Raw genomic sequence first — 20,919 nt, 5'->3', positions numbered from 1 at the left:
TTGATCAAGTATCACTTTTACATCTGACCGTGCCATTCTCGACTGCGACTGGACCAGCTCATGTACATAAGGTCAAATATTTGGGATACCATTTGGTCGTGTAGAAATTTTGAGCTTGCATGGGCATGGATTTCTTCGTCACTCAATACTATCAAGTGTTCGATCGTTGTCTTACGGACAAGCATCTGAATCTCAATCTTCGACTGCTCTTGTGTTGCCATCAAAGATGGGTACATGTGTAGTGATCTAGTGCATGCAACACTTGTTTTGTGAGCACTCAAACTTCAAAATAAAGAACATTCGTAATACACATGCAAATTTGCAATGCTAGTGTAAACTAAACCACTCAAAAGCAATGTGCAACATGCAACATCATTAACGTTTCTAAATAACTTCATATCCTTAGAATAAAATGCTAACTTTTCAAGGTAATGGTATATTACATCAAGTAATTCGTGATCTCATGACATAATCCACTACCATAGCAATCACTACGTGATCTACTATTATAGAGCAAATTACATAAAGTCACTATTGAGTGTGAGTCTATTAGCTAGTGGAGGCAAGAACAGGAAACATATAATAGCATCACAAAACAAGATGATCTAGATCAACTTTGGCAATCACACTTCCGGTTGGGGAGAGTTTTATCAGAGGAACCGACTGACAAAAGCGGGCCATCATTCGGATAAAACTCGGCTCTATTGACACCTATGTACATAGATAGATATGATATATAAGAAGATCGAAGTGAGGGGGACCAGGGATGATTTTTTCACGTTAGTTTCGTTAATAAGCGAAAGTTTTATATGGCTTGTGAAAGTTTATATGCTTTTATAAAAATAAAAGCTTAGTATATTCGCCACAATTTAAAATTAAAATTAAAAAAAGAGCTAGGTTTAGCCTTTAAGATTATAAAATTATAAATAAAGTCCATGAAAATTCGCCAAAGTTTTATATAATAAATAAATATATTTGGAAACTTTCGCCAACATATTATATATACAATTTAAAAATTTGGCTAGATCTATAGAATTAAGCACCAAAAGAAGAATTGTGCAATCAAGAAGACTTGTGTCCTTATATCCAACGTACATTTGGCTAACTTCAACCTATGGTAGGCCCATCACCAGCACTATTCATCAAGTCATATAATAGGAATATATCTCTTTATGCTTCTATCTTCAACAAGGACATGGAAGGGCATTACATACATAGGTAAACATAAGCAACAAGTAGATTCTTAGCAAGAAGAATCAAATGATTAAAATGACACAAAATTATAATGGCTTGGTAGAAGGTGTCTTGTTAGATATTTTAAGTATTTCTTAAGTCGCAATTTATGATCGCAAAAAGTAGGTAAAAATTCAACTAAATCAATGAATAGAGCTAAAGTAGTAAATATGCAGTAAGTCATATATTTAGTTGTGTGTGTGTGTGTATGTGTGTGAAAATCTAACTTTAATTTCATCATCTACTTCTATACATTTAGAAATTTAGAAAGTTATCACAATGCAAAGAACTTGCCAGTCAATAGAGGCTTTAAATATAAATCTACCCCTCAAGTATTCTCATACATTTAGTACACTTAAGCCATGTATCCAGTCTTACAATCTTGTATAGTGTAAGATTCTACAGATTTATGACAAGAAATAAGAAGAAATGAACTAAACTAAAATGCCACATGCAAATACTTAAATGTATATATCAATGTATAGGGGGGCATACTCTCTTGCTATTTTTACACACACACACACATTAGAAAAAAAGGGAGCTCATTTTGGGGCCTTTTAGAAGAGAGAGAAAATAGGCTCTCAACCAATCAGGAGTGGGCCAAAAGAAGATGAAAATAAGAAAAAGAAATAGTACTATATGTTCGTAGAAGCATGTCACATTAATGAGGTGATCTAATTTGAATCTTTAAAAAATTTATTTTTTGTGTAGAATTTGGTGATTCTGATACCGCAGACGCATTCGGAACGGCCCAAAACCCCAAGAATGGCACTGGAAATGCTGGAATCGGACATCTGGAGGTCCGAAAACGGCCAAAAAAGACCGAAAAGTGAGATTTGCAGAAAAACGCGATTTGGTACCTTTCAAGATTTGAAAGGTACCACATCGCATTTTTCTGCAAATCTCACTTTTCGTCCTCGCGTTTTTCTGCAAATCTCACTTTTCGACCTTTTTTGGCCATTTTCGGGCCTCCGGATGTCCGAAATCTTGAAAGGTACCAAATCGCGTTTTTCTACAAATCTCACTTTTCGGCCTTTTTTGGCCGTTTCCGGGCCTCTGGATGTCCGATTCCAGTGTTTCCAGTGCCGTTCTTGGGGTTTTGGGCCGTTCCGGACGCGTTTGCAGGTGTTAGAATCACCAAATTCTGCACAGAAAAGTGTTGCTCTTATATGAACATTGAATGTAAAGCATGTGAAAGAATATATTTATTCCTTTTCACATTGACATTTCTCACGCAAGTATCCATATTTTCTTGCTTTTGTAGAGAGAGAAAAGAGAAAATAGTGAATTTCTTATAGGGTCCCAAAATGAGCTCCCTTTTTTCCTAATGTCAAAAACTGCTTGTGGGTTGTTGTATAGTAGATTTTCTTCATCAACACTTCCCCGTAGCACCAAAGTGCTCATCATGGATATGCATGAGTTCTAAAATGGCCTTGCAAGATCTCACTCGACATGTAAAGTGACTAATTTTCTTAGATATTTCTACCATTGGATGCAATTTCCTCTTACAAAGTCTTAGACCCATTCCAGAGTACCTTTCATGAATGCTAATGCTTTTTGCAATTCCCAATCTTGTCATTCAAATATGTGTTTCGAATCTATAAGTGAACTGCATTTATAGTCCTTTCTCCTAATTAAGCATCAATTAGTTGAATTTTTATAGAAAATCCTTGGTTTTTCTTCTCTATGCCAACATACCTTGTTTCTTTCTCACCCATCTAAACACTTGTACCTTGCATAGATGATTCCAAATCTTGATTCCATGCCTCTAGCATTGCGATACTTTTGTCTCTTTTGTGAAGCAAAGATTGATATTGGGTGTGAAGGCTATTTGCTCTAGGAGCATTTAACCTTTGACAATATCCTAACAAAACATTCTCACCCTTACACAAAATCTTGATGAAGTTGGTCAATCCATGGAACAATGAATTGTAGGGCTTGACAAGAATGTGGATCTACTAGATATGTGATTTTCCTTCATTTCAAAGACTCACTAAATCACTTTCAATTGCTAAAGAGGATTCATTCCTCTTTGGAAATGGTGTGTTCTCTACATCAATTGGAAATGGATGTCTACCCTTTTTATTTACTCGTAGGGACCTCCATGGTTTCATAATATTTCCACCCAATATAACGTAACAATGACATCTAAAAGAAACATATGAACTTGACATGTTTCACTATGGTAGCAAATTAAGCATCAATTGCATACAAAATATACTAATTGAAATCTACAGGTTCAAAAATACCTATACTTTGCAACAAGTAATGGACATTGTCGATAAAAAAAGAATTTAAAAACCTTTCAAATATCTAATAATGGTTAACCAAATCAAACATGCTAAAATGGAATACAAACATGAATAACATGAGCACATATAACGTAGTATCATAGTAAATAAAACTGGTATCACATATAAAAACCACATAAGTAACCAAAAAAAATGAACTTGCATTTAGACACTTGACTTGTAAATTACAAAGAAAGAATACATATAATTACACTTAAAAACCACAAACATTGTTAAACTCTTGAGTCTAAAACAAGTGTGAATTTTAAAAAATATATTTAATGATTGTATCAAACATGCTAAAACAAAATATAGACATCAATAACATCAACACAAATAACATGGTAAAATGGCAACAAACAAGACAAATATCACATGCAAAGACAATTCATAACTAACATAAAATGAACAAACGTTTTATAGCACATTTGACTTAGTAAATTACAATAAAACAACACAAACTACATTTAAAAACCACAAACATTGTTACTATGAAATCTAAAAGACATCATGATTTTGTGAATAAACCATACCACATTTTTGGAACAAAGACCTTTGCAATATGAAGCTGATGGATCTTTCTCTAAAAGAAATCATATGCTTCCAAACATCTTGAAATCTATTTCAAGCAATCTTTTGTAGAAAACTATAGAATTTAAGAGCATGTGATTATCTCCTTACTTTATAAGTTCTAACTGAAATTTCCTTGAAAACAAATAAAATTTCCAAACATTTCCAAATAATGTACCATAGATATCTCCACAAAAGATATCACATGCCAAGGAAACACATAAATACCAAATAAAATCAACTTGCATTTAGAAAATGTATTAGCATGGTTGACTTATAAAATTCAATAAATAAAGCACAAACTATATTTAAAAACCAAAACAGTATTAAACTACTGAATCTAAAACAAAGTCAAAAGATATAAATTAAACATACTAGATTCTTGAAGCGGGGACCTTCAATGATCCATGACCTTTTTCTCCTAAGTGGACCCCATTGTGTTGTAGGCTGCACTGCATGGAGCTCCAAAATAATTTGCATGCCACCAAAGATATCTAAATCTATTTCTAGAAACTTTTATAGAAAACTACAAATAATAAGAGTGTACATATTTGAAATGTTTCTTGCAGAAAACCACAGATAGTAAGAGTTTATGTATTTGAGACTATCTACTTGCTTATTCAAAGTGAGTACTTTCTTATAGTTATGCTATTCTTTCTTATTAGAAAGACTCTATTAGCTCACTCTCCATAAAATTATCCTGAAAACAAATAAAGCCTCCAATGTTTCCAGATCATGCACTAAAAGAAAACAACTCGACAAAACATGATTGTTTCTTCAAAGTTATATCATACAATTCCAAATCTTGTCATTGTCACTATCTTGCATTGTTCCAAAGGTTGTCTCACCTCCATCTCCATGAAAGTTCCTTGGACAAATAAGAGATCTTCACAATTTCTTGAAATCATGCCTCTCGAGAGATAGCAATAGGGCAAGTGATCCAATCTATGTCAGTGTTAGTAGATGTATGATAGAAGGGTAGATTTTCATGCATAAGCAATTTTGATACCTGAAATCCAAAACTTCTATCTTTGTTTCTCAAAGACTCTCATCCACTAGCTCCTTTCCAACTCAAAACACCTTGCATTATTCATGGTATGTCTGGCCGCATTGATTGTGTAACGACTCCAAAAACAATTTGAAATCGAAAAAGAGTCTTGGATGAGGAAGAAGTGGTGAGATTTGAAAGAGAGGCTCCCAAAATGGAGCAAGAAGAAGGCATGGTACATCTCACTGAAAAGCTTGAAAGTTTTAAAAGAATGAAAATGAAATGAGAGGGGAATGCATGTAGAGAAGGAAAATGATAAGAGTTTAACGTTAACATCCTTCCCATGATAGGAAGAATAGACACGGAAGCTTCTTAATCAAAAGTAATGAAAGATTCAAAAATAGGATTCAAGCAGGAAAGATGTGAAATCGCACTTAGAAACGAGAAAGAAGGAAGAGAAAAATGTGAGAGTGAGAGGAGTGTGATAGTTGGATGGGAGTATTTGGATTCAACAAAAATAGTGAACGTTTGGTTGAGAAACTTGGTTTATATGTTTGTTTACAATTCAAAAACATAATGGGAGGTTTGACGTCTCTAGTGGGCTAGTCGTGCACTCCTTTTGTTCATAATGGTGCTACTTGGCTGGACATCTGCATGGCAACGATATATTATATTGCCATCCACTAGCCAATGTTATACTCAGTCTTATTCACCTTATCCTTGCATGCCACCTCTTATAGGGCCCCTTTTTTAGTCCAATTTTTTATAATGCCTCTAGAAACTAGTTTTGGGTTCATATTTCAAACCATTGAGATGGATTCTCCATGATCAATTGGAGAATCAACCGATGCCATGTGTGAGAGAAAGACTAGCCTATTGGGTGCCAAAAGACAAATGGCTCTATAGGGTCAAAAGTGTTGATGCAGAGGTAGCTTGTTGAGCCTTCTATTGATTGTGCTTGTTTTGGGTTTTGGATGCAGATGGTGGGCATAAGCATGCTTTAGACTTTGAGATTGATGAGATTTCTAGAGGCACACCATGTGCATGCTAAAGGTTTGGGGAAGAGCACTGAGGCTTACGATCAGTCGGGGCAATCATTGGGTGCCCATTAATATCAAGGTAGGTAAGGTTAGAGCTTCAGAAAGCTTGAGGGAGTGGCTTTAAGAGCTAGTGAGGATTATTTTAGTGAAGAATAGAGGAACCTCAGCTTTCATAGCAGCATGGAGGATGGATACTTTGCCTTTCAAGCTAATACATCTATTAGTCCTTGCATGTTTGCATTGTTAAACGTGTCATATTTTGTGGTGGAGTTACGATGGTCACTCCTCACTCAACCCTTACAATGTTGTAGATTCACTAGGTTATCAAGATGGACTTTGGAGATAATGGATCCTTTTTTTCTCTACGTTCTCCTTCGCATGACTAGAAGTAACTACCCTCTGAAGAACCCTCTAAGTCTTCGACATCTTGTTACAGTTGTGATTTGCCTTTGTCACATGTTGCCCTTCTTTCTCCTTCCTCTTTTTCTCTTTGAATGGGCTCTACCATCTCCTAATTTTTGCTTCGCCTACTTTCTACGTATTCATGATCGACTTTATTGTAATCAACTTCGATCAAGGTTTCCTTCTATTTCAAGTACCACGTTATCCCACAATAGCTTTCTTCTCATCCTTCTACTGAATTCTCGATGTCTTTGGCTCTTATAGCTTTACCTATTCTGTCAAAATTCTTATAGGGTTTGGTTACCACATTCGTCTCATTTTCAATTAAGACTAATCCTATTGTTTGGCCTTCATCATCATTATGACATGTCTTTTGCAATGTCTCCATTTGCTTTTTCCATAGTCTTCAATCACCTTTATGTGCTTTTGCCACAAAAGTAACATGATGCTCTCTTCAATTAGATGCATGTAGTGTCCATCCCAAACCTCGATATGGGCCTTCAATTCTACTTTTCCAAGATGCATAGGGTATATTGAAACAAGAAGGTTCTCCTTGTTCAACACTAACTTTCTCACATTTAGCTACTTTTCTTCATGGTATGCCCATACTAAAGCTTCACATAATTTTTTATGTAGTTCCTTCAATAAGTCTGTGAACCTTTAAGTCACTTCTTTCCACTCTCAAACTTCTTCTATGCTACCTTCAATTTGCCATTTGGTGAACACCCATTGTCTTTTCAACATCCTTTATTGGCACATCTATCAATGATTGATACTTTTTCTATGCTCTCTTCAATTTGCCACTTGGTTAACATCCATTACCTTTTCAACATCTTTTTTATTGGCACACATGCCGATGATTGATACTTCTTCTATACTATCTTCAATTTGCCATTTGGAGAACATCCATTATCTTTTCAACATTCTTCTTTATTTGCACATCTACCAATGATTGAATGCCTTAGCTTTGTTGTGATTTTCAGCTAGCTAATGGCTTAGTAAAGATATTTGCAACTTCTTTGCATTCACAATCATGTAGTGTGATGCCACAAGTTTTCACTCTTCTCATTATTAATTTAGACACATCTTCAAGTACATCTCTTGAATCTCGTACCTTCTTATCTAAGGGTAGCTTCGCCTCTTGAATCTTGTCACTTCCTTTCTAATGGTAGCTCTTTCACCCGAACATATTTTTGGTTCTTGATAGAGGTTTACATTTATTAGGCAAATAAAAGACATTAGATAATAAACACCCACCATATTTTTTATAACGTCAAACGACATTTCACAAGATGCAAAAAAGGAGGCTATGTGTCATGCTTTACATGAACAAATCAAAGTAGGTATTTGTATTACAAGCCTGTATTGCAATAGTATTTGAAAGAGTGAAATGTCTATTTTCAAAAATTAAAAGGTGTCGATGAGATTGTCACAATTCCAACACTCAAATGAGATTGAAATGATAGAATAAAAAATTCACCACCTGTCATATCTAGTAACAAAAAAGAAGAAAGGTTATCATGGAACTATGGGGCATAGAAGGAGCATAGATTATGTGGATTATTGTTCGGACAACTACTTAAACTGTGAAAATGTACAGAGAATTCAGTTCTCAGTACAGTCTTGACATTGAAGAACATTTTCCTTCTAAGCTTATTGCGTATAAAAATGAGCCCTACATCTATACATACATCCGACTTTATGTCTGTCAACATTTCACCACATGAAATCTACTCTGGAAATATATACAACTGTTTGCTACCCGTTCTATTTGTAAGATTTTGCAAGTCTGGTCCAATTTAAACTCTTGATGTAGGCATCCTTAGGGCGAATTTCCGATTTAAGTAAGGCTCTGCCTTGCTCCTTTGACAGCAGGTTTCGAATGTCAAGCTGCACGTCCACAATATCAAATGAATGGCATCTCCACTATTACGAGTACTCTGATCATGCACAGCATCGTTACCAGATTCTCGTTCCTGTGAGTACTCTTTATGGGCACATATAAGTTTCATAATAAACGTCATAAGAGGGAGCCATTGCGGATCACCCGCCCTCAAAAGAAAACACAAGATAACAATAATGTGAGTTTTTCAACCAGCTTGCTCGCAAAGGAATGAACACAGGAAAAGTTTTAACTACAACGAAACAGTCTCTAAAAAGAGGCTAGCTTTGATGAGTTAACATGAAGCAGTAAACATAGACACACAAAAATATTCCCGAGGTTAAAATCTCCATCGATGAGGCTAGACAAGCGCGAATCGAATTAGAAGATGGGATGAGGGGGCTGAACCACAGCTTTTCCACACACCCAATAATCCAGTCCTGTATTTACAGAGCATTGTAGATAAAGACACTAGCCTAGAAAAGTGTGCAAGTAGAAAAGAACGACCAGATAATTGTGCCGTTAGGGGATGACAGAATCTAGATTACCGTGCCGTTGAGAAGAACCACGGGATTATTACAGAAACTAGAGATTTCCGTGCTAACTAGTTCTTGGAACATAGATAAGAAGCAGAGCAAAATTGCATTTCAAACCTCACATCAGAGCTCGATGTTGCTCCCAGTTTTTAGCACAGCAAGCCGCTGCTGCGGCTACTCAGCACCAATGTTTGAAGGCTTTGATTTTAGTACCTCTCCACATCTGCTTTGCGCCCTTCCAGAAGGGCACGACGCAGTTGATCGAGCCTTGTGTCTTCTTCGTCTCTCTCCTTTCCAAACGAGCGTTTGGTCCCTTCTACTCTTGCCCTCAAGCGCTGGCTGTCTTGCACATACACGCTATGATCTTGACGCACACCATTCAGCTCTTTACCGTTCGGTATTTTGACAGCAAATCGTTTTCTAAATTGTAGGGTCACTCTCCCTGCTTCCTCTTCCGACGAGCTGCGGGCTATTTCCGCACCTAGAATTTCCTCCGTTTCTTTGATTTCCGAGGGCTCCTGGTATTTGGCGCACCATTTTTTCTGATTTGCCAAGGATTTGTTCTTCAAACTCCTCAACTTGCTCTTCCATACCTCCACTTGACTTTTCTGCTTCATTTTGGCAGATTCTGGAGTTGAAACATCCAACTCTGCTTCAAAATTTCTGAGGCTATCTTTCCTTTCGTCCAAATCCGTGCATTCATCATGTCTCGCAACGCTTACTCTCAGCTTCCAACTTGACAGAGAAGTGTCATTTTCTGTACGAAGTGCGCTCTCTGGACCGACGTTCGGAGGCGCCTCCGGCTCCTCACCCGAAGTCTTGGCATCACGAGTGTCAGCTTCCCGGTCCGATACAGCAAGCATGACCATCGGGAGGAGGTCCTTGCGAGCTCTAGTGATACCGATCTTGAGCTTCCGGAGCGACTTTCTCCGCAGAAACCGCAATCGACGGGGGGGAGGCTGAGGCTGAGGGGGGGGGGGAGGCAGGGGGGAGGGGGGAGGAGGAGGAGATCGTCTAGTGTCGATCCATTTGGGGATGGAGTTACCGAAGGAGAAGCCAACGTAAGCTGCGAGGACGCCAATGAAGAGACGAAAAACCGCCATGGGAAGGGGAGAAAGGAGATGGAAAGAAATGAAGAGGTGGAGAGAGGACGCGAATCTCGGGAAAGGGTTACAGAAATGGGTCTCGCCATCAGGGGCACCTCTGAAAAAGGAGAGTGAAGTTCAAGATTAAAAAGGAGGGAACTTGGAAGAGATGCAGTCAATACAAATTTGAAATCATCTCATCCAAGAATTGCTCACTTCAGCCATCGTTCATGCTTGGAGCTCATTGGCTAGTCCCACATTAGTCCATCTTCCACTCGCTTCGTAGTCGCACACATTGGCCGCCTCACCCCGTCGAAAAAGCTTAGTAGTCGCAAAAATTTGGCCGACTGATGAATTATTGGAGACTCTTGGCTCCACAAGTCTACATCGGACTCTCCAAGTCGGAAAATGAGGAGCCTGTTCAGTCCACCGACCAAGGTTCTTCCCAAGTCGTCAAGGGCAACGACAAGTACATGGGCTACATTCTGTAGGTTTTGACAACGACCAGATGTCCATTCTTGCATGTTTTGCCCATATCCTGTACCAATGAACCCTCATCCCAACTGGAGGCCTCGGTTGTCACAAGAGGGCTTAGCACATCTCACCTCACCCTGGGCCAAGGTTCAGCCTCACTCCCATCCAAGATGGAAGAACAATACAGGAGCATTAGTCTAAACTAGTAGGGCTCCATTTGCTTGCAAGTTTGGGGGCCCAGACAGCACAGTAGGAGCAAAAGTCATCCGACGGTGGTGAACTGTCACCTATAGTGAGAAATGCTAGAAAAGCTACACATCCAATTTTGAAAGGTTTTGTAGCTTTGTCCGGCCATGTACATGTAAAAGCTACAAACGTTTAGACAAGGATGTTGAGTGCACCCTTCCAAATGCATTTGAAACCTCCCTAAGAGAGCCAACAAAGAGCAACCTAACCCGAGGCCTCCATTCACACCAAGTGTTTAGGGGTAAAATGTTGTGGGATATTAACTTTAGGAAGCCAATAGTGAAACGCAAACCAATGCGAAGGTGTGTTTTTGGCGTTAAAATGTTGTGGGTATTAACTTTAGAGAGCCAACAAAGCTCAAATTCATACAGTAGTGGGAAAGTGTGCTTTTAGGGGTAAATGTTGTGGGGTGCTAACTTTAAAGGGCCAACAAAGAGAAACCCTACCCAAGACTAAAATTCATAGAATAGTGGGAAAATATGTTTTTGGGGGTAAAGTGTTGTGGGATACCAACTTTGGAGAGCATATTTCACACACTAGTGGAAAACTTTGCTTTTAGGGGTAGAATGTTGCACAGGGCATTACCTTTATAGCAAAAGTCATCACTTTCATTTTGGGGCTCCTGTTTTCCTAATTTTTGAGTTGCCTCCGCCAAACATGTTACATGTTGTAGAGAGTGGCTACCCCAAAAAGGGTTAAATATATGCTCTACCTATGGAGACCTTGTATACTAGGTTGGGTGTCTCTCCATTTTGAGTTGGCTTCCCTTCCCTAGTTCTATGGGATCAAGTTTCTCTCTCGATCCCTGCTTGCCTAGCAATCTCTAAAAATCAACATCTTGCTTCGAATCCCCTTCTCGAATGGAATTGCACCTTTCCCACTCTCCCAACTAGCCTATCCCAATTGTCCCAGTGTTCATAGGATCCTACACATGATGCAAATACAGTAATGTTTGGTGATGTGGACTAGATTGTCCTCAAGTAGTTTCTCGTATTGAAGTCCTAGCCTTGTGAGCAAGTGTAAGTATCTTGTAATGTCTTGGAACGTAAGGGTGACAAGATATGAAGAGGGGAGAGGAGAAGAGTGGAGATGAGGAGAGAGGACACAGCTAGAGAGCACACCACAAATGACTAATTGTACACTAGTTAAAAATGTAGAATATATACAAACCCATTTAGGGTTAGGGTTAGGGCATCTAACCCTTTCCTTTATAGCACTCTATATGCGCTAGTGCTATGCACATGTAATCACATGATGTTGAGTGTGGTCTCTCAACACCTTCCCTCAAGATCAACATCATGAAGTAGGCCTTCCCTCAAGATGATGATTCCGAGGAATCAAAGAAAGACTAAGAATTACATTCCATCACACCCTTTTAATGGGAATGTCCTTCCTCTGAGTCAAACCAAGAGCTTGTCGGTGTTTCTCGAAAAGCTCTTACCGAGTGGTTTGGTAAAGATGCCTGCAACATTCTCTTTGCTATCACAATGCAGTAGTGTGATGTCACCAAGTAATACTCTTTCTCTGATGAAGTGCTCTCTGACATCAATGTGCTTTGTCCTGGAGTGATATACTGGATTCTTGGACAATGCTTGAGCCAATTGATTATCACAATATATTGTTGTTGGCTTTGATTAATCAAAGTAGTCTATTTCCGACAATAGTCTTCTTCTGAGCCATATAGCCTCACATGCACCTGTAGTGAGAGCCCTATATTCTGTTTCAATTGAAGATAAAGAAACAGTTGACTATTTGTTTGACAACCATGATATAGCACCTTGACCAAGAAAAAATGCATATCCTTGTACGGATCTCCTAATCTCATGATCTCCGGCATAGTCACTGTCACAGTATCCATGCAACCTTGGATGACTTCCTTTGTATTTCATCCCAAACTATCTTGTACCTCTTATGTATCTCAAGACTCTTTTGGCTACATTCCAGTGAGACTGTTTTGGATTTGCCCCATAAACTGTGCAAGTGAACTTATTGCATAACAAATACCTAGCCGTGTGATAGTCAGATATATAAGAGATCCGATGAGGTCATTGACTATAGGCTTTTCTGAATCTTTTGTAAGTTTTGAACTCTGTTCCATGGGAGTGGTTGCAATCTTGCAATCTGCCATATGAAACTTCTTCAGGAGACTATCAACATACTTGAGCTGACTCATGAATGTGCTATCTGAATCTCTCCAGAACTCAATTCCAAGATAATAGTGCATAAGTCCAAGATCTTTCATGTCGAACTCTGCAAATAAGTCTTGTTTCAATTTTTTATGAAACCATCCTTGCTTTCGGTCACAATCAGATCATCTACGTACAAAAGTGCAATAGTAATGTCTTCCCCTTGAACTTTGTAGTAAAGAGTATGATCTGCATTGGATGTCATGTATCCTAGATCAGCAAAATACTTATCGATTCTGCTATACTAACTTCTGGGTGCTTGCTTTAAATCATAGAGACTCTTCTTGAGATGGCAAACCTGATTCTCCTTTCCTGGTTCAACATAACCTGCTGGTTGTTGCATGTAGACTTCCTCATCTAGATAACCATTGAGAACTGCAATATATAATCCGATCTGTTACAAGGCTTGTGCAAATGATGCCGGGAATAGCCAAGAGGCTTTACAAGGCTGGAATAAAGTGCACAATGTCGTGAAATAGCTAAATAGGCTTTACAATGATGGCATGTGTGTGTGAAATCAAATCATGTGCTATCTGCCCACCATTGATCAGTTGATCAATACTTCTAAACACTCTGAAATCTTCTCACTGAACTAATGAACATTAGGTTTCACGTAATGTGATGATGTGAAATCGGATGTGAGCACTGGGACTAACTCTAAGTAGGAACTATTTAAGAATTTTTTGGCATGGCTTCGATTGCCTGCTTTGGAGTTCTCTTCACTATGGATGATCTAGTCTACTCTAAACTAGAACTACACCAACCATCGAGCGATGAAAAAGAAGCAAATAATTCATTTTCTTTGTTCGTTTTAGGTGTTGGGTCAAATGCGTCGATGTACAGAGGCTGATGTGCATGAAGGAAGTGGATTTATTGCGCCTAGGCAAAAAAGTGTGTTCAACTTGCATCAAAATATGTGCATGATGTGGTGAGTGCTTAGAACATAAAAAAATCGAGCGATTTTCCTTTTTGGAGCACCCTCAAATTCTTCTTAGGTCAAGAGATACGACTTGATCTAGGTGGAGGGGCAAAAAGGTTGAAAATGTACAATGATGATGTGGCACCTGTGTGTCACATATAGGGGTGTGCCTGCCAAGGGCTGTGCCTCTAGGGTACTGTGTGATGAGGTGGCACAGGGATTCACATGTAGTGCCTAACAAGGGGTAACTGTGACTGCCAAGGGACTGCCACGCGTAGTGCTAAGGTGGCAGGTGAGGTAGCAATGCTGAGGTGGCAGTGAGGATAAGGGTGCCACATGTCACAATTTTAATCACACCTCACTGGGGCTAGCCTGATCGGGTTAACCTGACCTTGGGTTATGTAACCGACCCTATCCAACAGGATGACTCAGGGTCAACCTGACTGAACCACTCAACCGACGTCAACTTGACCTGACCCAGGGTGGAGCAACTCATCTTCCACGTGTCAACAGGATAAGGTGATGTGGCATCTTGCCACTTGTCAAAATGATGGCCAAGCATGGGATCGATGGAATCTTTATGATTCTAATGATGAAAGTTTGTGAGAGCCAGTCGTTGACAGAGGGCTTGGAGATGCGTGAGCGCTAGGATGTGCTTAGGGCTATGAAGAGGCAACGCTCAAGATCACTAGGAGCCATTCGGAGATGTAGTTGTTTGGAGTAGTCATCATTGCGGGTGTTGGGAGCTCATGCTGGACGAGGCAGAGAGAGGTTGTGGTCATTGGCATCTGCAGGGAGGAGTTGCCAGCAATTGACTACGTCGTGTAGATGGAGGCGATTGCATAGGTGAGCATACCAACAAGTGCGTTGGAGTTGCCCTAAGAGAGAGATGATGCAGAGAAGGAGCCGTCGGGTGCTACTCGTTGATGAAGGTGGAGCAGGGAGCTATGTTGCAGTTGGAGAGGTGACCGGGTCATTCCTTGAGCCGCGTCCGATGCTGGATGGAGACTGAGGTGCTTGAAGTTGCTGAATGATAAAGGGCCGTTGCTAGTCGATTGGTAGGTGTTGCTTGCTGGTCAGTTTTGTTGCGCTTTAGGTAGAGCTGCCTTATGGAATTCGTTGTTCGAGGTCACAGGGTGGCGTTTAGCTTGATGAGGCTATTGGAGGTCGAGCTTTGTGTGCTTAGTTCTTGGTCACTAAAGCCGCCTTGGAATTGGTGAGAGATGTCGAGGCTATGGCGCTGGGGCCTTAGCTTGTTGTGAAAGGTCGTTGCTGCCTCTGCAGCTTGCTGTGATGCTCACCGGTCGAGAGAGCTGTTGAAGCCTTGCTTGGCTGGCCCTTGTTGTGGGAGAGCCGAATCTATAGCAACAAATCTCACTTATCTCACTCACACTTCCTAGAATCTCTCACAAAGCTCTCTTCCTCACACAACTCACAAGAAGGAAAATCTCTCTCTTTCTCTATGGATCTCTCACAAACTAGAGACTATCTCATAAGCCTCTCTCTCTCAGGTGACCAAAATTTCATAAGAATTCTCTCAATGAATTCTCACAACAGAAATGGATGAAAAAGAACTCACAAATGTCTCTCTCACATGAATCACAATGCCTCAGCGGAAGGCAAGGGAGCTCTGATACCATGACAAAATATGAAGAGGGGAGAGAAGAAGAGTAGAGATGAGGAGAGAGGGCACAGCTATAGAGCACACCACAAATGACTAACTGTACACTAGATTTAGTTGAAAATGTAGAATATATACAAACCCATTTAGGGTTAGGGTTAGGGCATCTAACCCTTTCCTTTATAGCACTCTATATGTGTTAGTGCTATGCACATGTAATCACATGATGTTGAGCGTTGTCTTTCAACAAAGGAGTCATTGTAAGGTTATAGTTTTGTAATTTAAAAACTTAAAGCTAGTGTTATAATGCTCCTAGAGCTTAAGTGTGAAAGAGGGCACAATTTGTAGTCCTTGTTTCGACAAGGCTATGAAATGTTCATTAGTTGCCCCCATAGGAGAAGAGGAGCTTATAGAAAAAATTATGTGTCACAATAAAAAAGTTGTGGTAGGGATGAGTTTGATCCATGTGAAATATGGAATGCGGAAATTAGAAGAATTCATGTCAAGGCCAAGGAAGAAGACTATCAGTACATGGCGAGAAGAAAGGCTATGGAGACTGTGCTCATGAGGGCTAGGAAATCCTTGAGGGTGGCATTGTATAGTACCTTGAGTGACTTGATTTTGTCCACTCTTTTAGTTGAAGTAGAGGTGGCAATGCAGGAATGGGAGATGGAGGAGGATGAGGTTGCCAAGTTTCATGTAGATGTGACTGATGATAGGAGACTACCTATCAAAATCCTTCTTCAATTCAGTGATGAAAAGAAAACTATAGAAAGAGATGATAGATAGGGTGATGGGAGACTACCTGTCAAAATCCTTCTTCAATTCAGTGATGAAAAGAAAACGCTAGAAAGAGATGGTTGATAAGGTGGCTGATGCTCAAGGCAATTCAATTATGGAACTTTGGCATGTGGCAAATACATTCCGCTGTGAGCCAGATGCTATTATAGGAGAGGAGGCTATGTAGGATGCCGTCTAGGTGGGAAATTTGAATGAGGCTTTGACGGATATAAATTACAGAGTGTTAGAAGTGCAAAGAGGCCATTTGGCCAAATCATTCACACAAAAGGAACTCGAAGAGGCCCTTCAGGTGTTGTTAGATGACAACTCACAAGAGCCGAATGGTTTCACGGCCAAGTTCTTTAAGGCTTTTTGGGATGTTCTAGGTCAAGACTTAATAGAGATGGAAAATGCAGCTCTGTCAAGAGGGTACATGTCTGATGATGTCAACATTGATCCCATGAGGTTTTTTCCAAAGTGGAAAAATAGATTGAAATTTGGGGATCGGAGCCCGATCACTATTTTCAACATCTCTTATGAAGTTATTAGGAAAGCTATTGCCATCCAAATAAGGAAGCTTTGTAGATTTGTCATGGACAGAGAACACAATAGGTTTGTCAAAGGTGGGGATATCTTTGACAACATATTAAATATCATCGACAATATCCTAAATATGATGATGACTCTAGATCGTCATGTGCAACTGGCCAAAGCGTGATGTTATTTGGGATTTGACTTGGATAAAGCATATGACCGAGTGCATTGGAACTATTTGCTAGCCATGTTAGGTAAGCTTGGCTTTGGGTTAGCGTCCTATAGCTTGGTAAATGGCCTAAATAGGGGAATTGTCAGCAGATTTGACCTAAGAAGATCGGTGCGACAAGGGTGTCCGTTGGCACTCCTCCTTTTCTTAATTGGAACCATCCCATTGATCATGATGCTAAAGAAAGAATTGGAGTTGGGTTCTATAAAGGAGGTTGGACTCCCTTTAAGTAATCAATGGGAGCATAATTATTCGGAGATGATATCGTTGCCTTAACCTATGAAGAATCCTCTGTAGTGGTGAAAGAGCTGGGCATTTAGTGCCAACTACCCACATGGATATCCTCCATTGTCCCTATTGTACCAAAGCCTTAATATGGTTCAAAATGGATAGGTGGAAGTTTGGCAATTATAACATGTTGGGCGTAATCAACTATGATTTTCCCAAATATACCAAAAATAATCAACCAATTGGCACTCTAGTCATCAATTGATGATTATGACATGTTGGGGTAATCACCATGATTTTCCAATGGAGCACGACCAGTTTGTGAGAGAAGTGTCATAAGCATCTTTGAGCAAAAGTTTTTGCTTGCAATCTGGAACTATGGGTATATAATAAATATGAGCCCCCTTCCTTGTAAATGAACCTATGGGTATAAAATGCCACTAAATGCCTATTTCAGTGAAAGTAACAGTAGTGGGTTTCAAATTTCACAAGACAAAATTTAGAGGTAAAAAGTAAAAGATGGTACAAATGTATAAATAGATGTGTATAAACCCCCCCCCTCTCTCTCTCTCTCTCTCTCTCTCTCTCTCTCTCTCTCCCTCTCTCTCTCTGGCTCCCTCCATCCCTCCCTCCCTCCCTCTCTCTCTCTCTCTCTCTCTCTCTCTCTCTCTCTCTCTCTCACACACACACACACACACACACACACACACATTATCCTCCAATTCGGATATTTTTATCTAAACTTTTTCTTTCCTTCCTTATATTGAGTATGTTTGTGGAGTTTTTGAATAGGAGTGCTCAATGGGTGAGCTTAAAATATGGACAAAAATGCATATTTGTTGCTTTAGTTACCACCTCTCACATGGAAACTGCCTTCCCATTGTGTATAGAAATATCATAGACACATTCAATGGCCCACAATTGAAAATATCTCCTTGATCAACAAAGCGAGACACAGATCCATGTTCTTGATCATGTGCTTGCCTGACACTATCAATGCTAACATGGGGCTAGCTCGTGGTGTCCCTTGTTTATTGTGACCCATGGTGGGATGTTATAGTCCACCACAACCATTGGCCATGTTGAGCATGAGGTGGACTACTAACCAAAGGGATTTAAATCATCCATTGCCAACCCAAGGCATAGATGTTGTAGCTTCTATTACCCATCTGCATTGTATGTGGCGCTAAGACTTCCCATGATGGGATTCTACAATGTGGCATCCATCGTGCAATCATGAGCATGTCATCCGTAAGGTGTCCTAATAAAGTGCAATGAGACCTCTGTTTTATTCGCTATAATGGATTTATGTGTCTGCAATACCTTCCTTGGCACTGTATCCCCTTATCTATCCTACTGTTGTATCATCATCATCAGAATGTAGTATTTGGGACATCATGTGCAAGTCATAGAGAATATAAGTATTTGGGACATCATATACAAGTCGTAGAGAATATAATCGTTTGGATAAGCATGGATTGATTTATAGTCCATTCCCAAGGAGGACAAGACCACTTTATATCATTCCTTGATTTCGGTATTGTATAGTGATTTGGGTGTGAAGCAACCTTAGCATGTGATGAGGATTGGGAAGGGGGGGGGAGGTATGTTACATAACTCCATAGGAAAAGGTCAAAACAAAAGAATGTTTACAAGATTGGCCAAGTTCACTCATTAAAATGGGATGTGACAGTCGTGTCCAACCATCTATAAGTTGCTAGCAAGTTCAACAACAAGAGGATCATTGGAATAAGGGATGTTTTAGGACCTTCATACAACATGTTACAAGGCTCTTCTCCCAACCTCTCCTCATTTCTTGCAACTTGTCCTCTTTGAGTTTCTCCTTATGTCTCATAGTATTTTCCAGAGCTCTTCTCGAGGTTATCCCATCCGCCTCCACCAGCAAATGCATGAATTAAGGCATCCATTGACTCTCATGAGCAAATGTTCCAATTGACTTGCTTAGGTTAGGGTACATAGATCCCCAACTAGAATAGCACGGTGGGGTTATTTCAACCATCGGGCTTGCAAACTCTCTCTCTCTCTCTCTCTCTCTCTCTCTCTCTCTCTCTCTCTCTGTGTGTGCATGAGGTGGCCTTGTTATTCAAGGTCAAAGAGTTCCACATGGGGAGCATTAGGGGAGGGTAATGAGTGAAAGGTAGGGTCAAGGATGGAAGGGACACATAGGGAAGGAGAGCTAGAAAGCCTGCACCATCGGGAGGGGTTTTGAGCGAAGGGAAGGGACTAGTAGGGGAGGAGGAGAAGTCCTAATTAAGGGGCAATGATTTTCAAGGTAGATTAGCAAGTCGGGAAGAAGAGAAAATGACACAAGTGTGGCAAGAAGGGATGGGGTATAGTTGCATTGTTGCAAGGGGTACTATGACAAGCTATGGAGAGGCAATGCAGGGGGCCTGAACAAATTGCAATATGAGAAAAAGACTTGACTTCTTGGTTCGCATAACCCCCTATCACTCCTTAATGTGTGGTCGCCCCTATTAGGCTGACATAATGTTGATGGATTTTACATCTTGTGTGGACTAGAAGGATGCGCTTGCAAGAAAGTATCCCATATCTTTGATTTTTAATTCCATAAACAATGTCTTAATGCCTTGTTGTCATGAGCCAACTAATCTTAGTAAGGCTTGTTGTTATTTCAAAGACAAGTAAATTGTACTATACAGTACAGGCATGACCCTAAAATATCTCTACAAGGATTCAATAATGGCTACTTTCCCTTAGTTTATGTAATAGATTATTCCCCTTAAAATTATAAAAAGGTTGCATGCTCGTTGCATGGTACCCCTTTCCACAATGAAATTGTGACCAATATAGGTACACAAAGGTAGTTTTCAAGCAATGAACAATAAATTGCAACCCTTCCCAACTACTTAAGAAGAAGAGCACGAAAGTTGATTGGAGATGTGCATTTTGGAGCCAATAATTCAACCCAATGTGGTCACTATCTGAATTGATATGGAAAATTAAAAGATACCTACTATTATTGAGTTGAAAACTCTATGCTTCAATAGATAGCTCACAACTTGAAACCACACAACATTAATAAGAAATCTAGGGCTATTGTGAATCCGCAAAGACATGAAAAAGATTAGCAGTTACAAAACATTCAGTGCTGCCCATGCGGCAGCCATTGACATCGAGGATAGCATGATCGAACTCTGACACCAGGCAGTGATGATGGGAGGGCCAGTGCATGAGATAAGCGCTCTATGGTGCAGGCCATAGAACAAAAGCTTCACATGTCTCAGCCCCCACCTCAGACTTATCCACAGCGACAACAAGAAGAAATGATACAGGGCAAAATCTATGAGAATGCCTTTAACCTGCTAGATCTATTGGACTTGGAGTGCATGGAGAAGCACCCTTAGAATACCTCCCACATTGCTACTAGTAATGCTAGCATAGCTTTGGCCTACCCTTTGGTCTCCTTTAAGCTCACAATGTATGCATATTGTGCAAACATTTATTCAATCAAAATGAAGAGTTGGTGATGAGAGACCTGAACGTGTCATACATGCTAGAGAAGGCATCTACTGAAATGGCTTTAGGCAACATAATTAAAGGGAGGAGTTCAATGGGACTCAATTCCTAGCAATAGGTGGGATGGGGGCTAAGGGGACCTCCGACACTGCCACCAAGGTTGAAAATTTGGCGATG

The 20,919-nt window shown here is 39.9% G+C and overlaps 1 protein-coding gene across 1 annotated transcript; it reads right to left on the bottom strand.

Moving 5' to 3' along the window:
• Positions 1-8,190: 8,190 nt before the first annotated feature.
• Positions 8,191-10,127, bottom strand: LOC147900739 (uncharacterized). Its single transcript, XM_087376249.1, has 2 exons — positions 9,060-10,127; positions 8,191-8,414 (listed from the first exon to the last, which is right to left on the bottom strand). Exon 1 carries the CDS (start codon positions 10,043-10,045, stop codon positions 9,149-9,151), a length of 897 nt encoding a protein of 298 aa, XP_087232375.1. The 5' UTR covers positions 10,046-10,127; the 3' UTR covers positions 8,191-8,414; positions 9,060-9,148.
• Positions 10,128-20,919: the final 10,792 nt, after the last annotated feature.

This window comes from Dipteris shenzhenensis, chromosome 6 (genome assembly GCF_047967505.1).
Source record: "Dipteris shenzhenensis isolate YYH24624 ecotype China chromosome 6, Dip_SZ_1.0, whole genome shotgun sequence".
In the NCBI taxonomy this organism is placed as follows: domain Eukaryota; kingdom Viridiplantae; phylum Streptophyta; class Polypodiopsida; order Gleicheniales; family Dipteridaceae; genus Dipteris; species Dipteris shenzhenensis.
Note: the sequence above shows the minus strand (reverse complement) of the source record. Positions and strands in the feature narration are given on the sequence as shown.

Excerpts from the sequence above, each read along its gene's own strand:
- LOC147900739 (XM_087376249.1), bottom strand. The coding sequence starts at position 10,045 with ATGGCGGTTTTTCGTCTCTTCATTGGCGTCCTCGCAGCTTACGTTGGC.